This window comes from Anastrepha ludens, chromosome 5, assembly GCF_028408465.1.
Source record: "Anastrepha ludens isolate Willacy chromosome 5, idAnaLude1.1, whole genome shotgun sequence".
In the NCBI taxonomy this organism is placed as follows: domain Eukaryota; kingdom Metazoa; phylum Arthropoda; class Insecta; order Diptera; family Tephritidae; genus Anastrepha; species Anastrepha ludens.
This window is the reverse complement of record NC_071501.1, coordinates 22645333-22666891: the sequence shown is the minus strand read 5'-3', so window position 1 is coordinate 22666891 and position 21559 is coordinate 22645333. Positions and strand designations below refer to the sequence as shown.

The following is a 21559-nucleotide window of genomic DNA, read 5'->3' as shown; positions in this document are numbered from 1 at the left end:
TACCATAGACTAACATTATCCCAAAGAGAAGAATAAATTTGAAGGGTTTAACTCATACGATATTGTAGGAACCCTTTGGGGCTACATTTTAAACGGCTCTCATCATACATGTCCTATTTTATGGTAAGGAAGCTTGGACGATGACAAGATCAGAGCTTTACAGTGACACAAATACAGTAGAATAAATACAATGTACCAAATAAACATCCAGCGGCTCTGCTGTCTAGCTCATGTCGCACGAATGGAAGCAAACGCTACAGCCCTCAAGGTATTCCTTGCCGCACCTACTGTAGGAGAAAATAACTCCTTTACATTGAAAATATTAAGTGGAAAAGGACTTGGCTTCACTTGATAAGTACAACTTACGCCTGTTACGCCAGCTCTGTTAAACTCGCTTAACGCGTTAATTAAGAAAAAATATAAAAGATTCAAACACAATTGCCTTGATCCGAAGATATTTATATATTTTATTGTATAAAATAAAGGAACATCATAATTTGTTAAAGTGTGTACTTAAAATTGATAGTTTTTTACACTTACATGTGAAGTGTGTGCCGTTATTGATACAAACATTTAATAAATTTTATATAAAATACATAGTAATGTGTGCTAATAATGTTAAAATATATGTATATTATATACGTGTATATATGTATATTTTATTTATTTATTTATTTTTTGCGATAAATATTCTTTCTTTTTCATAAATGTATATTCTGTATAGAAAGTCCTTAAATATTTCATTTCATTATTATTTTTAAGATTAAGAGAGAGAGACATATGTCAAGGTTTTCTTTTCATTTATGGGAGAGCAAAAAAAATTAGATTTTAATGCTTTCCATATATACATATATTGTATTGTTTTTAACGATTCTACATACTTTTCGGTGTGCGTGGGTACATAACGTAAATTCACTTTTTGCCATAGTTAATTAAATATTTAGATACAATGTAAAAGTGATTATGAATGACACTTAAATGACAATAGTTGAACAACAGCGAAGACAATCAAAAAAATATATTTTTTTAGTTATTTATTTAAGTAGTTGTTTGTTTATAAGGGCCCGAACAAGTTAACAGCTGGATGGTTGTCGGCAGTGTTGCCCAAGAATTGAGCATACAGTTCCTTGTAACGGTCCAATGACAGGCCACCGCGTTTCCTATCATCGTCCTATTGTAATTAATTAATAAAATTAGTTAGTTTTGTTTTATATTTAAAAAAATGTATCTTAATAAATTTTTTTTTTTTTTTACATTTAATAAAAAAATATTTAGAGTTAAGAAATATGAGTTGCAAAACTTACATTTAGTAAAGACTCGAATGCTTTATCGATTGGGGCAACGTCATCGATAGCTATTCTGGTAATGCAGTTATAACGGTATTCTTCAACACCCACAATACCGTCGCTATTGATGTCAAGGATTTTGAAATTGGCTTCAATAAATGCCCTCATTGCCTTTTAAGGGAATTTTAAAGTAAATAGTATATATAAATATTGAAATTAGTGTAGGTATAAAAATGTGCATACATACTTAGTTAAATGAAGCTATACATAACTACCCAGCTGGAAATATTAACGGTGAGAAGAATTTTTTCATATAAAATATTGCAACAATTGATTTCTATATAAATATTGCAACAACTTGATTGAATGTGCCATGAAATATTTTAAGTCATATACAAGGTGAAGTCCAAAGTAAACAAGACTGGCGTCATAAGAATGCTTTTGATAGCGCCATCTTTTTAATGAGTTAGTACGTTGGATTAGATCCCTACCTGACTTCCAGTGAAAGCTTGGTGACATTCGGCTCTGTAAAAGCGAAGTTATTGCACCTAAAGTGTCAGTATGTTTGTGTCATCGGTACAAAAATGAGTTTCGAACAAAGAGCTAATATCAAATTTTGTTTTAAAATCGGTAAAACGTTTACCGAAACATTTGAATTGACGAAAAAAGTTTATGGCGATGATTGTATATCTCGAGCCAGAGTTCATGAGTGGTTTACACGTTTCGGAGATGGTTGGGAGGACATAAATGACAATGAACGTACGGGCCGACCAAAATCAATAATCACCGAAAACTCTATCGAAATTGTTCGTAAATTTATCAAGAATGAACCGAAATCGATTGAATATCTCCAAAATATCGATTTATCGCATTTTAACTGGCTTACGAAAGGTCGGTGCACGTTTCGCTCCGCACAAGTTAAACGTGGTGTTTCCAACATGAACTTAAAACTAAGAGTCAAAGTGTCGAATGGAAGGTCAGACCCAAAAAAACGCGTTAGGAGAAGTCAAAAATCAAGTCGATGCTCATTTGATTTTATGATTCCAAGGGAATTGTACAGAAGAAGTTCATGTCAACGGGCCAAACCGTCAATGGAATTTTCTATCTTGGCGTTTTGAAGCGTTTGTTGCATCGCATTCGTCGAATTCGCCCTGAATACCGTTTATTGCATGGTAATGCACCATCTCATCGATCCACTCTTGTGACTGATTTTTTGACTAGAAATCGCATTTTAACCATTAATCACTCACTGTATTCGCCTGATATGGCTCCCTGTGATGTCTACCTATTCGGAAAATTGCATTTGGCCATGAAAAAAAAACGTTTTGTGTCCGTAGAGGCCATCCAAAAGGCTTGTACCGACATCCTGCAGGACATTCCAGTCAATGACATGAAACACTCTTTCGAAAAGCTTTTAGGTCACGCAAAACAGTGTATCGAGACCAGAGGGGGCTTTCTTAAATAAATAAACTCACAGTTATCAGAACAAAGCTCCTGTCATTTCTATTTTAGCTTAGTCTTGCTTACTTTGGACTTCACTTATATTGCCAACATCTGTGAAGCAATCAGCTGCCATTTTGCAGGTTTGACAGTCAATTAATGTTTTTTGTGATGCTCACATTGGTAATATCTTTGCTATTTTAGTTTTCCAAACGGTGCATTTTCCTTCTTCGCAAGAAAGGATACACGCAAAATTTCCCCGTCCTTCTTTCAAGAACGCGGGCACAACGTACTGGCTTGTTTGACAACGACATTTCAAAATGACGATAACACAACATGACAATAGCCACACTTAAAATATTACCATCGCATTCAATCAAATTTGACAGTTGTTATAAAAACAACAATTGAGTGTCGAGATTTTAAGTAAAGGCAACATCAATACAGCAAAAACAACATTGGTGTGTATTTTCTTGCTGCTTGACTTTCTTAAACAATGACAACGTAAAAGGTAAACAAAGTTTTCAGACAGTTCAGAGAACAAAACAACAACAGAATTCAAAAAAGTCAAATCAGCTGCTCAATTGCTGCCACTTTATTGATGTGACTTGCGTGACATATAGCCAAGCTGTCATTAACAAACCACCAAACTAACAAGATCGAAGTGAATAATTCTAGTATTAGACTCTCATATATGTACAGTGTACTTTCTCTTAACGGATACCTCTCTTAAGCGGGCACCTTCCATAAACGGACTTTTTTCAGTACATTCAGCAAATCGGTAAGCATTTTTTAATTTTTTTCTCTTGTGTGGATAACGCTCCCATAACATATTATTAATTTTTTTACACTTTTCCCACAAGTGGACATATTTTTCAGTTCCTATTCAAGGTATGTACAGTGTACCTTAGGTCAAACTTTTTCTCCAAAATGTGGAGGCGATTTTTTTTTGGTATCGCTAAAATTTTAATTAAAAATCATAGAATTGTGATGAGAAGTTTGTGGAATTTTTCAAATTTTAGCATAAAGCATAGCTATACTTAAAAAAAAAGAATGAGCATTCAAAAAAAAAATAGTCGTAACTGCTCCAAATGTTGATGTGCTATCGCTTTGCCGCGGGCTATATTTACATGGATGCATTCCTCTTAACAAATCAGCCAATTTGACAAGCAGAGAAAAATTTGCGAGTTCTACAATAGTTTTCTCAACTGCTTACATGATCTATGGCATGTCATCGGTAGCAAACTTCATAAGAAAACTTTAATAGTAACTTGTGCGCATAAGGTGGTGCAATAATAATAATCAATCAATTCTGCTTTTGAATATCCAATTACAAAAATGGTTTTGGAGTGGTGGAAATTTTTATCTTGACCTTGATTGATGTACGACGCTATTTACAAAAATTATAATTTTTGATGATTAATTTTGATTAATTTTGTGCCACCTTGTACATAAACTAGGCAAGAGTTGTATACTTAGATGGTAATAACTTTTCACAACGCAAGGCGGCTTCGATTTGCCACTTCTCGCCTTGCTACGAGTATCTCTGGGTTCTGATCACTTGAGGAAAAATGTGCATATGAAAGCAACAACTTATGGTGCTGAAATCTAGACACTGAAATTTAATGATATGAACCACTCATCATGCCCGTCCTAACGTATGGCGCAGAAGCGTGGACGATGACAACATCCGATGAAGCGACGCTTGGAGTGTTCGAGAGAAAGATTCTGCGTAAGATTTTTGGACCTTTGCACGTTGGCAACGGCGAATATCGCAGGCGATGGAACGATGAGCTGTATGAGCTTTACGGCGACATAGACATAGCGCAGCGAATAAAGATCCAGCGGCTTCGTTGGCTGGGTCATGTCGTCCGAATGGATACAAACGCTCCGGCTTTGAAAGTATTCGATGCGGTACCAGCTGGTGGTAGCAGAGGAAGAGGAAGGCCTCCTCTGCGTTGGAAAGATCAGGTGGAGAAGGTCTTGGCTTCACTTGGTGTGTCCAATTGGCGCCGGTTAGCACGAGAAAGAAACGACTGGCGCGCTTTGTTAAGCTCGGCCAAAATCGCGTAAGCGGTTATCGCGCCAATTAAGAAGAAGAAACCAGTTATAGCGATTTGAAAGAAGCTATCGCATTGAAAACCTTATTGGTGGTGAAAATGTAATACGTTTTATTAAAGCGCGGCGGATTAGATGGATTGGCCACATCATAAGAATGTCCAACGAAAGAATCCAAAATGGTTGTTTACTTTGCGCCCAATTGGAGGAAGAAAGAGAAGCCGACAAAGAAAGCGATGGCTTGATGACGTATGTAATTGGAGAAATTAGGGGAGAGAGAGATTGAATTGGAGGAGGCTTACCGATGAAGTTATGGTCCTCCATAGACTGTGAAGCTAAGAGAGAGAGAGAGAGAGAAAACAACAACCAAGTTATCTAGCAAGATTCGCCGCTAGCGAATATGGCTATGCCTCATAAAACTGGAAGAACTCACTATTTTCAATGCTGCCAACTCTCTTCCAAGAGAGTTTCATTATATCGCGTTCATACAGAGACTTTTTTTGCTTCAACTTTCTGAATTCTCTTTTGATGTTCCCGTCGTTTTCACACACCTTGCAATTGCTAGCTTTTAGTCTATAGTTACATACAACAGTGACAAGAATTAGAACACAAAGGATGTTGACAGCGTACGAGCATCACAAGTAACGAGTTGAAGCGTCAAATGTATCCCTGTGTGAAACCGGTTTCACTAACACTCATTAAGTGCTTATAAATCAAGTGCTAAATTTTGGCAGCTCTTTTCCAGTGCTACCAACATACATATATTTATACCAGTTGCTTCATCTATTCGGCACTTGCTAAAGCTGGGCAAATCGAAGAGGCCTATAATTTACTACTAGCAACAGAACACAATTTCCAGCTGGATAAGCAGTTGCGCATACTACGTACCTGAGGGAATTCTTCGTATTTCTTGCCTACGCAAGTTTTTCGCACGGCTTCCTTGAATTCAGCATTAGAAATTTTACCGTCCTAATACATCAAATAAAGAAAATATTTTTAGCTTCATTTTCATCAAATCCAATCTAACGTATTTTCTATTTACTTTATCATCATCAGCGATTTCTGAGATTTCATCCCATAAGTTCTTCATAAGTTTTTGATATTCTGCAATGCGGGCAGCACTGCAGTCGCCTTTGCCCTCCACAACGCATGCCCGTACAGCCATGCACTGGAAGTCATTTTGATCCAGATAGCCATTGTTGTCGATATCTAAGAAGGAAAAACATGTTGAAAATTAATTACTTACTGGATGAAAACGATTAATGAAATTAATATTCAGCCACTGTATTTACTCTAAATATTTCGGGCCACATTTTATAAATTTTACACTATAAATAAAATAGCCGTGTCTTTTAGAAATCAAATTTTTGGTAGTAAAAATAATCAACATTTTTCATTATTGGCTCTCCTAACTATTAAAAGTATATTATGTAATTTCATATATAAAACAATTCTCTTATCATATTTTCTAATTTCGTTTGTGAGTTGTTTTAGCTGAAATTAAATAAAAATATATGAATGATAGTTCCCCTAAATGGGAATATCAGTTACAATCAATCTTTTTGGCATTCAATTTTTATGCATTTGACCCAAAGAACCTTCTTATATCTAATTCCGAGTTTTATTTAATTTGGTTTTTCAGAAATGCTCCACTCTCGGTGGGATTAACTGTCAAACCAGCTGTAAAAAATCTTGATCGACACCCATGTTTTATGATTACCAAGAAGAGATCTATGAAGTTGGCATAGCGGCGAAGCAATATGCCACTCACTCCTTCAAAATTCGCCTTTTTTGTTGACAGTAAAATACATAACTATCAACCTGAAATATCTAACGAACCTCGAAGATCTTTAGAATCTTTTTAATAGCACTGCATCAGTCTGTTCTAGGCCTGTGGTAACAGAATTCCGGGAAATGAGTAGCATATGAGGGCGTGAGGAAACAGTCTCAGGCAGTACTTGAGGAATACAGTCAAAGCATACAAGCTCCCTAGGTTTTCAATTTATGCAAGTAAAGCATAATTCCAGAACTGCAATTAAAAATGTAATCCAATCTGAACACCAACAGGGCATCACCAAAACTCAATGAATGGTTTCCAAAGAACCACTTCTTTGAGGTTGTGGTTTATGTTATGCTTAGTCCAGTATTGATTTAAGAATATGTAGGGATAGAACTGAGGAAATCTTTCTTGGGTACCGCAGTGATTTTCTATGGCCACAGTTTAGATTAGCATTTGGCACTCGGATCATCTCAAGAAGTATTCCTGCCAATTAGCAGCTTAGGTTGAATGGCTGGACTCCTAGTAACTAATATTTGCAATGGTACCAGCAAACTAGTTTGAGAAACGTGGTACAGAACTGTCCAACCGAAACCACTTCCAAAGCTTGACACCATTGAAGGGTAAAAAAAAATCATATATTTGATTTATTCGAAGGAGCCCTAGTCTTTTAAGATCTTGGTGACGGTTTCTGGCCCTATCTCACAAATCTTTATCTGTCAAACGATTCGAGTGCTTAGGGCGAATATCAAGCTTTAAGTACACGAATCGTTAATGGATTGTTCCTATAACACGGCCCTTCATGAAACTCTACAAAAAAATCTAACAGCGGCAAATCACAGCTCGGAGGCGTCAAATTGGGAATCGCTGATAACACGATTTCCGAGCTTGGCGCGCAAAAGATCGATTATGGCATGGGCTGTGTTGCATGGTGCGCTATTCTTCTGCTGAAATGTCTTCAGTTTCTGACCAAAAATTCTGTAATCAAATGTCTTCAATTTCCGTCCCCAAAAAGTCGCTTACCATGCCTCTATAGCATTCATAGTTGACCAAAATAGCGATTATCGCAGCACTTTCAAAGAAAAGTGGACCAATGATGCCACGACTCCAAAATTCGCACCAAACAGCCATTCTCTGATTATGCATATAATATAATTCCCAACGCTGCTCAAGCGTAAAGCAATTCATTCCTTCCGTAGAGATATGATACTGACTTTATGTCAATGTCGAAATGGCCCTACCACGCTCGGAATTATTAGTAGAGAGGAAAACTTGGGTCCAAATAACTGGAATCAGAATAGAGTCTTCTATAACCTCATGGCGAGTGAAAGTCGCTGAAGCCTAACCTACCTACTTCTTTACTTTATTTCTGAGCGCCTAATTCATGTCATTGAGATTCCTAGAAAACTTTAGAACCCTTCACAATATTTCCATTAAATCTTCGGAACTCCTTTTACCAGAGATGTAGAAGAAGTCAATTCATATATACCCGCGTTTTTTTTTCTTCTTTTTTGGTTTTGACACAATCACGTTGTGGATATTGTAGCAGGTTAAACTCCTGCCTGTCCAGAATCGACGCCGACATGCACAATATATGTCCGGCATGTGAATGTATCATGCAGGTGATTAGTACCTATTCACATGTCCCCTGGAACCCACCTCCATAACACTCCTCTACTTTGGACCCAATCCGCGGAAACAGCATGTTTCTGGGTCTACCGTTAGATGAGATAGATAATGACGATGATCGGTGACTACTTCGTGGCAGGGCTTGATGAACTGTCACACCAACAACGACAAGTCCATTCATACTTACGAATTTTTGATCATATCTTAGAATACCAAGCAAACTACTGCTTTCGGACTACAAACTTCTAGTCTGCATTAGTGAAGCAAAGGTTAGGATTATTATTGGATGCCTATAAAGAGCTCGGCCAATCAGTAGTAAGCGTCTAAAGGCGAGTAAGAGTTTGGTTCAGAGAAAAACCTTCGATTACTTGTAAATCTCGTCATTTCAGCTTTTTCTCATTACAGCAGAGATAAAACGAGTATAAATCTGCTGAACAGACAAATCAAAAGATCAAACTAAGATATTTGAGTATCACAGGAGCACAGGTGACTAACCACCTACACCTAAGACACTTTCAGGCCACCAATACTAAAGCTAAGCTACTAAGAATCTCTATTATTAATATCCAAGCACCTTCAGACTACCGAAAGCTAACGATAAAATATCCCAGACTGATAAAATGTCCCCAAAACTGAAGAATAAGACACCCAAGGCGTCTATTCGTAATATCGAAGGCGCATTCAGACTGCCGAAAGCTAAGGATAAGACACCAAAGTCAATATCCAAGGCACATTCATACTTCCGACAGCTAAGAATAAGACACCAAGGACTTCTATTCCCACAACCCAAGACACCTTCAAACACTCTTATGCTAAGATGCCAAAAACCATATTCCTAACAGTCATAAAATTTGCTATAGTTTTCTTAAAAAATATTCATCTAGATCCAGCAATAGTCAGTTTTTCATGGAAAATGTGTCTTATCGTCCTACAGACGTAGTCGGCAGTCTGTCTCAGTAAACAGGCCTATCCGGCGCAGATGCAAACGCAGTCGATTGCGACCTGTGAATAGTTTTTAATCAAAAGAATTGTGAGATTCTCTGAGGCGGGCATGATTGTATCACTTTTAATCAAGGGACCAAGGATAAATAGTCTAATAGTTTACGAATATATTACAATATATTAAATTTTTTTATCTTCTAAAATTCTTTCAACCTTTAAAGGAACTGTATATTTTGGTAAAAGCTTGGGCTTTTTCACAGGGACTGGGACAGTTGTCTGTCTGTCTGCTATTTTACCGTTACTAGCTGTAAATCTAGGTAATTCAAACGCGCACACATGCACACACACATTAGCACATTTCTATGTTTATATAAATGAGTACTTGCTACACATCCAAATGTATGTGTGTACATATGTATAGAGTGTAAAAGCTTTCGCCCGCCAAAAGTATTTGTAGAACGAACCGCACCAAAAGCTGTCCGACTGCACGCCCAGAAATTTATATGCTCTATTACTTTTGATTAAATTAATTTTAAATACATAATATAAGTTGTATTTATCTATTTCCCAGTGCATAAAAAATCTTAGTGAAACGAATTGTCGTACTTAGTATTAAATATAATATGAGTACATGCACGCACACATACATATGTTTCGGTACAATGTGTGTGTGTGGGGCTTGTATGCAAATAAATGGTTTGCCAATTTATATGGTCACACACATTTCGCAAATTAACTGAGTGTACAAATGGAGGGGTGGACTAAATTGAAAATCTTTCCGTGAGCACAAAAAATACGGATCTTATCATATTTAAATAAAATTCTAAAAAATCGAGGGGAAAATAGGGTTTACGTCTCTATGTTTTCTAAAAAAAGTTACAATTCAACATAAATGTATGTATATACGAAAGATAATATTAATAAATCATCTAAATCAAGCAAAGAATACAGGCAGCGCGTCATCAAAGTTAGGTAAGGTTAAACATGCTGCGCTTCACTTCAAGTATTCACTTGGTGATCTCAAAGACCCACTTCAATGTGCATGAAAAATTTCCTTAATCCTATAACTACAAGGCACCTCGTTCTTTTGGCTTACGTACTTAATCAATTCCTGCAGCGAAACTATCCAGGACAGGTGTTCCCGCATTTTTTTAAGTGACGGGCATTCCCACAGAAAAAAGTGTTGAATGTACTCTACCTCCTTCCCATCTTTACAGCTGCTACAGGGTCCAATAGAAGATATATATGTACTGAATACCGAGTTCAAGTCAGCATTTGCCTTTTTTCTCTATGAGGAGATTCAAAATTGGCGGTTTCAGGGCCCTACTGTAGATTCTTTTTTAAGAGAATCAGCAAGTTTCCTGTTCATTTAGTGCTGGCCAAAGAAAATAAAATATTCTTGTATCATAGTGTTCAGATTAGCTCACTTGCGCTAGTCTTCCCCTAGTGGTCTTCTATATGTGGTGGCCACAGCCGAATGGGTTGGTGCGTGACTGACAAATAATAGAAACAGTTTTTTTCTAATAGTGCTCGCCCCTCGACAAGCATGGTAAGCCTCCGAGTGTATTTTTGCTATGAAAAAGCTCCTCATAAAAACCATTTGCCGTTAGGAGTCGGCTTAAAACTGTGGGTCCATTTGTAGAACAACATTAAGATGCACACCTCAAATAAGAGGAAGAAATGCCAAGATTCTGGCAAACGCCTGCATTAGTACGAGTCTGAGATCGTGCTGACCGAAGAATTGAAGCCGAACGATCATAGACGACGCCGCAAGCTCATTAATTGGGCACTGGAAATATTGATCAAAGATTCTCATTTTGGCCAAAAAATTAACTCTTCGGGCAATGCAACTTTTTAGCTCAGCAACAATTTATGTATGTCAGCAAGCAAAATTGCTGTTATTGAAGCGAACACATTTCAAGCATCAATACAATTACATTGATTGACTATTTGGTGTGGTTTATGGCATAGTATAATTAGCAAATCTTTGTGTCTTTTGAAATGCGGAAGAATACACTGTTGCTGTCAATGGCCTTAGGTATAGAGTGAAAGCAGTGATGGTAAATGGTTTTTTGAAAAATCCCTACACAGCCCAAAAAAATTCCCTACTTTTCCCTACGCTTACAACAAATTTTCCCTACGAAATTCCCTACAATTTTTTCTCCTGTGTTTACACTATAATGCAACGTCAAAATTGAATTGTTTGCTTAAGATTTTTAAAAATTCCGTACAGAGCTTCTGCAGTGCAATCAGTTCTTATTGGAATTAGATCCATCAGCTTAACCACAAGCCGCTCGCTTTCCTCGTCGAAAAATCTCACCATGAGACACATACGCTTATTGAGTGCGATGTCTGTGCTCTCTTCGATCATTATGGAAAATTTGTTTACTTTTAATTTTTTAACTAAATTGTATTTTTCTTCTTTTGACAATTCATTTTTTATTATGCTGGTGCCTTCTTTCTTCCAAGCTCAGATTTTTTTATTATTTCAAAATCGGGCACGATTTCTTTTAAGAGTGGGATTAAATGGTCCACCACTTGCAGCGCAACATTATGCTCAGCGAAGAACATACTAAGTCTTATTTCGAAATTTCTATTTTAGATGTCTTTTTAATTGCCTTAGTATTTTTTGGTGCATTTTTGTTTCGGCGTGCTTCTGTAAATCAGACTTGCCACAGCTCAAAACTTTGTCGCACGCAGTGCATTTGCATTTGAATGGATCGTTAGCCACAGCTTCAAACTAGCCACTAAAATTTCGTCCTCAAGCCACTTATTATTGAACTTTTGTTTCCGATACTTGCATTGTTTTTCCTGGTGTTCCTCCGAAGATTCAGTCGAAGAGCTCATTTCTGTAAAATATATGCATTTTAAATATAAAAAAAGCTAAAACTAAAATAATTGCAAACTTACTTCAAAAGTGAAAAGCACCAGAAAACGTGGGACAACTAACAATTTTCGCGCAAAGAAAAAATCGTGCTAGCGTTAACGAAGTAAAAAAGGCAATGTATTAACGCTTTTAAAAGTATGCAGCCAAGAGGAAAATAAGTCTGCCATGAAATCTTACTGCGGATTTTTATTTTAAATGAACTTTTTTAATTTTACCCCGCTATTTTAAAATTTTTTCTGTCCTTCTTGGAAATTCCCTACATTTACAGAATTTAAAAAAATCTGTCCTTCCTTTCCCTACACCCACATTTTTCGACAAAAATCCCTACATGTAGGGAATTTTCCCTACATTTACCATCACTGAGTGAAAGTAATTGATTTTCTGTAACCAGAGCTTGACAACATCAATATATCCGCAAGATAGTTCCAACAAGACGGCGCTGCATGTCGCACAAGTGAAGTAATGCTTGAAAATGTAGAAGACCAGCCCATCAGGGCTGATCTCACGGCGAGCGTTCATCAATTGGCCGAAAGAATCATGCGACTCGCGAGCTTCTTTTCCCTGAAGCTACGTCAATCGTTAATCTACACTATCAAGCCATCTACTCTAGACGAGCTTGAGACTAACATTCGCAACGCTAATCACGGAATAGGGTCGCATATATTGGACTAGTCGGTTGAAGCATTGCCGACAGCGTAGCTGAGGCGACTGTAAGGATGATATGTGATTTAATATACATGCGGCAGACAATGACAAATATCCGAGTGTATTTCTGCCATGGAGAAGCTCCTCACAAACAACTATCTGCAGTTCGGAGTCGGCTTGAAACTATAGGTCCCTTCATTTGTGGAAAAATAATCAGACACCCCACAAATTTGAGGAGGAGCTCGGCCAAACACCCAAAAAAGGTGTATGTTGAGTCACAATAGTGCAAAATGATTTGGTCAGTTTACTGAGAGGCTTTCAAGAAGGGAAACATTTGTATTAAGTTCGATAAACAATTTTGAGCTATTCTACGAACAAAAATTTAAATAAGATACGCTCTCAAAGGGTCGACAACTAAACGGAGTTAACTACATATTTCTTTTTACCAATTTGGATAGTAATTGACTTAAGTTAGAACTGTTTTGAAAGGTGCACTTGCGAGAGGTTCAATGAAAAAGATAAAGCTGCTCTAAGAGTGTCCATTTAAATGGAGGACAACTCACCGGAACGAAGGATAACTCTTGCCGTCAGGTGCTACTTTGAGCTAAGCTCACAATTGAGTAGAAAAGTTCTCTCTGGACGAGCGAAAACAACACTCTACAAGACGCTCATCTTTCCGATGTTTCTCTATCGCACTTTGACTGTCCAAACAATCAGAAGCCATCGGTCTTAGAGTTTTCGAGTGGAAAGTACTTCCCAAAATTTTTTGTCCTACTCGCGAAGATGATGGTTACCGCATTTTCGGAGATATTGACACAGTCAAACGAGTCACTCTGCAGCGACTAATGTGGCTAGGTCATGTCGTCCGTATGGAAGGAACTGCTCCGGCCAAGAAGGTATTTGAGACGAAAATTGGCGGTCGATGGCGAAGGGGTTACCCCTTTTTTGGACCAAATTGGTTATTAAGTAAGAAAGAAATGTCAGTAAAGTAAGCGACATTAAGCGATGAGTCCCTCCATTAATGGACAATCATCAAGACGTGCACTCTAAATATGATAAAAGGAGGAACTCGCTCAAACCCCCAATGGAGCGCTTAAGCGCCAAGTGTGAATGTTTATTGTCATTATTGCTTTCTATATTCATTCTGTGTTATTAATTTCTATACTTTACAACTTGTCCTTTATAATTTAACCTTTAATATCAAATAGTAAATTCCTTTACAATTCAGCTCAAGTGAAAATAGTATATAAATTTCTCACACGACTAAGCATATAATTTACTCTTCTCGAATTCATGTTAAAAGCATTGTGAAGCGAATGTTCCGCCAAACTTTGGAATGTCTTAATTTTTTTTTTATTTTTTTATACGCATCAAAGCGAATCCGAATTAATCGCAAAAGTGGCAAGAGCTCGAATAACTAAATAGTATTGAAAATTTATTTACTTCTTATTTACTACTTCCTTGTACTATACGAAAATTTAAATACACAAATTCGTAGCTATTTCGATGAAAATTGCTTACACTAGCGAAGAACATTAATTTCGAATCAATATTTATATCACCACATAAATTTTCGCCAATTCGTTTCAATGTAATTGTACCTGCCGGCATGCGAGTATGCGTACATACATATGTGTGTATGTATGTATGAACATTTACAGGTGTTAGTAAACGTATTCAGCCTTTGGAACCTAATACTGTACCCTACCATAATAACGAGTAATTAGTGGAAAATGATGTACTACAGATGTTTAGTAAATAGGAAGTGAAATGCAGCAATGCATGTAAAATTCCCGGGCTAAAAAATTGGCAGTGTCCAATGCCAATACACTCCGTGGCTATCTCGTAACGGTTGCAGAGTGGCCACTCACACTCACACTCAAGTTGTGACTATCGAAGCTGAGAAATAAGGGCAATCTGCACTTCTCACACCTTGCGATCGCGAAAGCAGCTTCTGACGCAATTAGAGGGAAACATGTTGTAGGTTGTCGAATGCCATAAATCAGAAGATTTTCGACTGGCGAGTACGCCACATGCAACTCTTCACGTGAGAGGCATGAATGATCAAAATTTATTGCACCTACTTGCCTGTACCTGTGCTTTGTTAATGATAATGCCAAACTCGAGCCGCTCGGAAACTACAAATATTTGATTTGAAATTGCAGTTTTTTTGCTATTCTTAGGATGTGTAGCAACAGCACACAGACTCCTCTAAATCCAATTTTGTTATAGATGTTAACTTTGATTTTACATTAAACTTATACATATAATTTATCGCTTACACCCTTTTTGGGTGTTTGGCCGAGCTCCTACTCCTATGGAGGAGGTATTAAGCTGACTCCGAATAACAGATACTTTTTATGAGGAGCTTTTTTTGGTAGAAATATACTCAGAAGTTTGCCATCGCCTACCGAGGCGCGACCGCTATTAGAAAAATCGTTTTCTATCACTTTGAGTTTCATTCACGAAGATTCGACCCTACGCACTCCCGAATCGTAGTTCGGCAGCAACACATTCGGCTAAGGTAGTTTTTTTTAAACCAGCAGTCTGATACCATCGCAAAGTCGTGGAGAATTGCTGCCTCCGAGAAGGTTGCTGATTGTCCTTGGTTATCAGTCACCATTTTCAACAAAGCTACATATTTTCTCTCACCAAACTAGCGTAGATGAATATCCTTAAAATGTCCGAAGAAGGCTCTAGGAGCGATTTCTTGAAATAAATAAGCGCCAGTATCACCTAGCTAGTTTCGTATTTGCTGCGAAAATATTTCATTCATAGGAGCATTCAAAATATCCCGGTTCCAGCGTCACCTAGTAGGTTCAAACAAAGTTATAAATCTATCAATAACCCGCAAAAATTTCATGGCAATTTTTTTTTATAAATATAGTGGTTGGCTGTGTAGAGGATTTTGATAAGTCCAATTACTTAAACGAACTTAATACGCCTTATTTCGGTTAAAATACCCGAGAGCGCTGAATTCAGAGAGAACGCGTTCGGGCATTTTGTCACTCAGCACGCAAAAACGACGGACGCTTGTAGCTGAGAAATTCAGCTTACTGAAGGGTTAGCGGAAACCGCAGTATGTCATATGGTACCCAGTAACAGTTCGCATATTCTCTGTGGCTATATTAAGAAATTCTTTTTTATGCCTCAATATGTTCATTCTATTCATTTTATATGTTTTTAGGGTTAACTAACTTAGAGAATATTGGCCGCCGTAGCCGAATGGGTTGTGCGTGACTGCCATTCGGCTGCTTCGGGTTCGAAACATGTAACAGTGGGCAGAAAACATTAAATTAAAGGCAAAAGGTTCTTTCTAACAACGATCACCTCTCAGTACGCAATGTCAAACCTCTGAGTGTACTTTTTGCATAAAAAAGCCCTTTCACAAAGAACCATTTGTCATTCGAAGACGGCATAAAACTTTACGTCTCTCTCTTTGTAGAACAACATCAAGACGCACACCACGAATGGAATGAAGAGTTCGGCCAAACATGTCTCGGCCATATATGTCTTTATAACTTGAGGCGTCCTTATTGTATGCCTCTATTTGTGGCAAGATACGCTCTACTTAAAGTGTCTCTTGTCTAACCTCCTCGTTTATTAAGGTAAGAGCGAAGACGGCACAATTTCGTATAGTGCACCACAAAAATCGCGCAGTCTGATTTTTTACAACCAGTCATGAGGAAGATAAACTATAGCCTGTATTTGATTTAGACAACTAGCAGCTGGGGGAAGCTAGTTGTCTACCTTACGTGAGCCTTGGGAAGGCTACAGAGGGGTTCCGAAAATCTTAAATTGGAAAATTTAAATTAGAATCAGGTTTATTTGGAGTTTGCGCTTCGACCTCATAGCCTTTTGTACACTCTATTCAACACAATACTTCATCCAGACTCAGGTTGCTTATTAAACTTAAGCCTTTCTTCTGATGCAAATGGTCGAGATGTCTCAACCTTCTCCGCACTAGAGCTACGCATTCAAAGAGAAGGTAGATTAGAGTATCCTGGGATTGGTCGCAGAAACGACAAGAATCAGTGGACCATATCCCAATGAAAAGTGAAATAAAAATAAAGAGCCCATTTAGTTTGACGGGCTGATTGTTCCTTGCCGCCATAGATCTCATGGCCTAGACCAGAAAGACCTTATACTCCCAAAGAATATAAAATGACATTATAAAGTCGTATTTGGCTTACGGTCTGTTAATTCGTTCACGTCGTGGCTCTTATGTTCTCGTACCCAGCCTATGACAACCCTTTGCTTGACTCTCAGGGAATTTCAAATACCATTTGTAGAGTAGCGTTTCGCTGAGAGTTCATTTATTTATTCCTGTCATGGCCCTTATGTTCCCGTATGCAGTCTATGAAGGTCGTATGCTTAACACCCAAGGAATTTAGAATATAAGTGAAGAGTCCTATTTCGCTCCCGGTGCGCTTATTCATTCACGTCATGGCACCTATGCTTTCGTAGCCATCCTGGGAAGGTCGAATAGTTGACTCACAGGTCGTTGCTAAATATTACTCCAACGCTCTTATCCATTTCGTTATTACCAACAACGGCGGAAAGGCGAGCAATTAGTTTTTTTTTTTGCAAATTGATTACTTTTAAATATAACTTTTACCAATTCCGAATTATCAAAAAAGTAATGCAGCGCCGGGCAATTGCCACTTTCTAGGACATCACTGTGAAGAATGCATCAGTTGTTCATAGCGAAAAACACGAGAACGCGAGCTAGTGCTGATTTTAAAGACACTAAATGCGTACCAGTGCGGAATTACTTAGTATATTTTTGTCATCAGGGTACTAACTATGTGTATATTTATACATATGTACATATGTATGAACTTACCATACATATACCGAACAACAAAGTCAACACGGTTATCCCAGGAGTATGCCATTTTGTGATTTTTGTCGTTGTTTTTTGTTTTTTTTTTTTAAATCACACACAATCTAAAATGAGTAGCAACAGAATATAAAATTATTTTTCATTAACAATGATTATTAACACTGAAAATTTGAAAACACAAATATTGAAAATTATTAAAATTTTTTTTTCAGTTTTTTTCTTTATTTAATTTGCATGCATTTCACTCAAATACTTAAAAATTTATATTCAAAATCAATTGCAATTCAAAGTAATTCAATAAACTTTATTCAAGAAAATTTGCAATAAAATTATATTATCTCCTTTTTTTCAAATTAATTAATTCACTTTTTTATTCTCGCGCTCTACCTGAGTGCCGTTTCGCTTCTGATCGACTGAATGTATGGTGACTATCAAGTGAGCTTCAAAGTATGAACAACAATACGAATTTTCCTAAGGTACATTTTAATACAACATTAAAACATTTTTGCTGATGGGAATGCATAGAAACAACAAATTCACAAAATGTTTGTAAACATTCGATTGGTGTTGTTGCTATTGTATTATTGTAGCCAATTGTTACATTTACATATGACTGCCCCACACTAAATACACCCGAATGTGGCTAGAGATTCAGATGTCGAGATTCAGGGTCGTGTGTGGCAGTGGTGTACTTCTGTTGCTGTTGTTGTTGGTATGTTGCCTGTTTCGTTGAGCGAAGCTGCTGTGCGTCTGGTCAGCCGGCCAAATAAATTTGCGCAAAAATGCAAAACAAACAAACAAACGATGTATGTATGTATGTATTTATGTATGGGTACGGATTTCTTAACGAATGTTTCCCATTCTAACAGCGATACCTGTATGCACACGTGCACTTGTTTGTGCATAGGGATGTGTGCCTTTTAACATTTGGGAAATTTTATCGAGACACTGTTAAGATGCAAACTTGAATATGCAGGTTGGTTGTTGCTGTATTTTTATTCCTTTTTTTTAGTACGAAGACATTGAACACATGTGTAACTGCAACGTAAAATATTGCAACAACAACAAAAAAGTTATAAAAAAACTTGTATAAAAACCACCTGCCAAAAATGCAGCATATTCATATTTATTCGCTCAATAATTCTCACAGCATATAACTGCACATACATACATGCATACAAAAACTTGTATCTGTGCGTGTGCCATGGTGCATATTGGCTTTGACGGAAACGGAAAAGAAACGTGCCAATAGTTTTTCCGCTAATATGGCTCAATAACTTTGTGAACATAATTTTCACTAAGGCGAACACTTGAATTCATAAAAATTATATTATAACATATTTTCTGCCACACACCTGCAGGGAAATCCACTGGCGCGTTGCTAGTGAACTTGGATGTACTCTTAATTGTACGAGCAAGCAGTGAACGCCCACGATCGTTAATTTCCAACGAAATTAGAATAAACTCCCATGGGCGTTAATTCTGTTTGTTTTCTTGTTTTTTTTTTTTTTTTGTTTTTGGAAAATGAGATCCACAAAGCAAAAACAGGAATAATTCAATTCACGAAAAATATTTCATAGTGAAATTGAATGCTTGAATGAAAATCTCAAATAATTGCACAGATGTACATATGTCGTGTAAATGGGTGTGTAATTTGTAATATGTACATAAATTCCGAAACAGTTCAACCCTTTCAATGATTAGATTGCATTTTTGGTGAGGTGTTGTAAGCATGTCAGTAGAAGTTTATGAATTTATTTGGAACCGCTAAGCGGCTAAGTTGAGTCGAGATATTTATAAAAATCGTTTAAAAGTTATTGTCCGGTTTTGGTCATAGTGGTGGAGGTGTTGTCTGACTGACACAGTCCACACCCAATTAACAGAAAAAATGTCATTTTGATACACCACTCGTTGAAACACTACTTTTTATTAGTCGATCTTGATTTGACTATGAATCTGCCTATGTCGTATTTTTTCTTTTCTGTAATATCTTTCAAGTTGACCATCGAGAAGTCCCCCACCATTTCCTGCCACCACGCATACTTGAACAAGGCTTGGACACTCACACAGATAGTGAAAAACTGTTTCTTTAGATTTTTCTACATTGCAGCTTCTGCATCTGTACGGCCACCCCATCTTCCTGGCATGGTCTTCCACAGACCAGTAGTCGGTTGTTTTTTCCTTGTTCACTCCTCACGGGAGCATAAGGCCGCGACAAGACTCAGAGTCTTGCGTTAGTTTCGTTAATCTATTTTTGATTTCTTACAGGGTAGGCTATTTTTGTTTAAGCCGGTTATTGTTGACTTAATTCTGAATATGTCTGCACGTGGCTTTCTTGACAACTCGACAGTTCTTAATTTCTTGAAATTGGGCCACGTTTGTTTAGTTATTTTGCTGGTATCCGTGTTAGGCCATCTTTAAACGGACTGCTTTTGGAATAGCAAAAGCTTTTGATATGCCTTATGGGATTATATACAAATAGAATTTTCAAAAAATCGATTTTTCTTTTATTTTATTTTCTTAATGTACATACATATATTTAAGAATACGCACAGAATATTTAATATCGTTCGGGTGAATATTTTCGAAGTTACACGCAAATTTGAAAAAGCGTTTCAGACTTAAATTCAGTGCTTTTCAAACTTTAAACGCGGTTTCTCAAAATGGTGTTTTAAAAGTCGGTAACCAACATTACTCGAAAACGGCTAAACCAATTAGTCTAAGATTTAAACACGAGCTTCTTAAATATATTTTTTAGTAATTCATCAGTAATTAATCGAAGATTTTTTCTCACCGATAAGTATATATATTTTTTTATAAACAACTAGCATTTCCCAGTGGGCTTCGCACCACCATACATAAAATGTTTTTTTATATCGCAAGAAATTTTTCATATTAAGTTCTCTTTATAGAACTCGTAAAATGTTTAAACAGTTGAATTAGTTGTTTTTTTTCATTCAACATAGTTTCTAAAGATGTCACAATAACCTTTTCTGTACTTTTTTAAAATTTGATTGTGGTGGTCACCTACATATATACAGGTAAGGTGAAAGAGCCGATAAAAACTTGTAATTAAACTTTGATTCTTTAATTTCCATTTCAATTTTTTACGCTAAATAAATTATGCTAAAATAAATAAAGTTAAAAATGCTTTTCCAGTTCCTCCTGGAGCATTCAATTTTTTATTATATTTGCGTCCAAAATCACTTGCAATTCGATAAAAAATTTATGCGAAAGTTGATTGCATCGCAAAATAAAATTGTTTTCTTGAGGGCGAATCATTAATCGATACGAATAAAAATTCATCGCACTGACGGTTTTCGTTGATTTTTGACCTGCGATGCAAAAATTAATTAGCGTATGAAAATTATTTAAAAATCATATTTAAACAAAAATAAAATGTGTATGTACCAGTTGTTGGATTTCTCATTGGTATGTTGATATGATAGCCATCGTCCCCTCTCTAAAACAAAATGGGGTATTGCAATGCATCATAACAGCGATTGAGTTCTGAAATACGTTGTTGCTCATTTCTACGATACAAAACAATATCTCGTGGCTGAAACTGTTCACCAACCACAACAATAGCTACTTCATCAATCGTTGGTACATTGAATCGTCTGGCGTGCTCCCAATTTGTGTTTTATCGGCTTTTATTATGATTTTGTGGCCAACGGTGGGCATCAGATCGAGTGCCACTTTGAACAATTTCACCAATTCATTGTGTTGATGGAACATTGTTTGCAATTCATTCACGATTGATCTTTTCGTATTCGTCGAAATTGCACAGCGCTGATCTAATTCACGATTCTCATCACCAATAAAATATATTTGCAAAAATTGATGGTCACCATCTGGGAATGGTAGCAAAGACCCAGCTCTATGGTATATTTGACCTTGAATCCGTAAAGTTCGAGAAATATATGTAGATAACGGATCTGAATTTTTAAAAACATTTTAACTGGTTGTAGTACATAAGAATGCAATCTCTTAACCTAAAGGCGAGTTCCCAATTGGTCTATATCTGGAGTCCTTAGTTACCCAGAGAA

The 21559-nt window shown here is 36.9% G+C and overlaps 1 protein-coding gene across 2 annotated transcripts; it reads right to left on the bottom strand.

Moving 5' to 3' along the window:
• Positions 1-438: 438 nt before the first annotated feature.
• LOC128863287 (sarcoplasmic calcium-binding protein, alpha chain) lies at positions 439-18001 on the bottom strand. Of its 2 annotated transcripts, none has more exons than XM_054102389.1 (6): positions 17898-18001; positions 17511-17614; positions 5827-5993; positions 5673-5753; positions 1305-1457; positions 439-1171 (listed from the first exon to the last, which is right to left on the bottom strand). In XM_054102389.1, exons 2-6 carry the CDS (start codon positions 17560-17562, stop codon positions 1055-1057), a joined length of 570 nt encoding a protein of 189 aa, XP_053958364.1. In that variant the 5' UTR covers positions 17563-17614; positions 17898-18001; the 3' UTR covers positions 439-1054. The 2 variants fall into 2 exon arrangements, with proteins under 2 accessions (XP_053958364.1, XP_053958365.1); XM_054102390.1 differs by having other exon boundaries at positions 17877-17907.
• Between the last annotated feature and the right edge of the window lie 3558 nt (positions 18002-21559).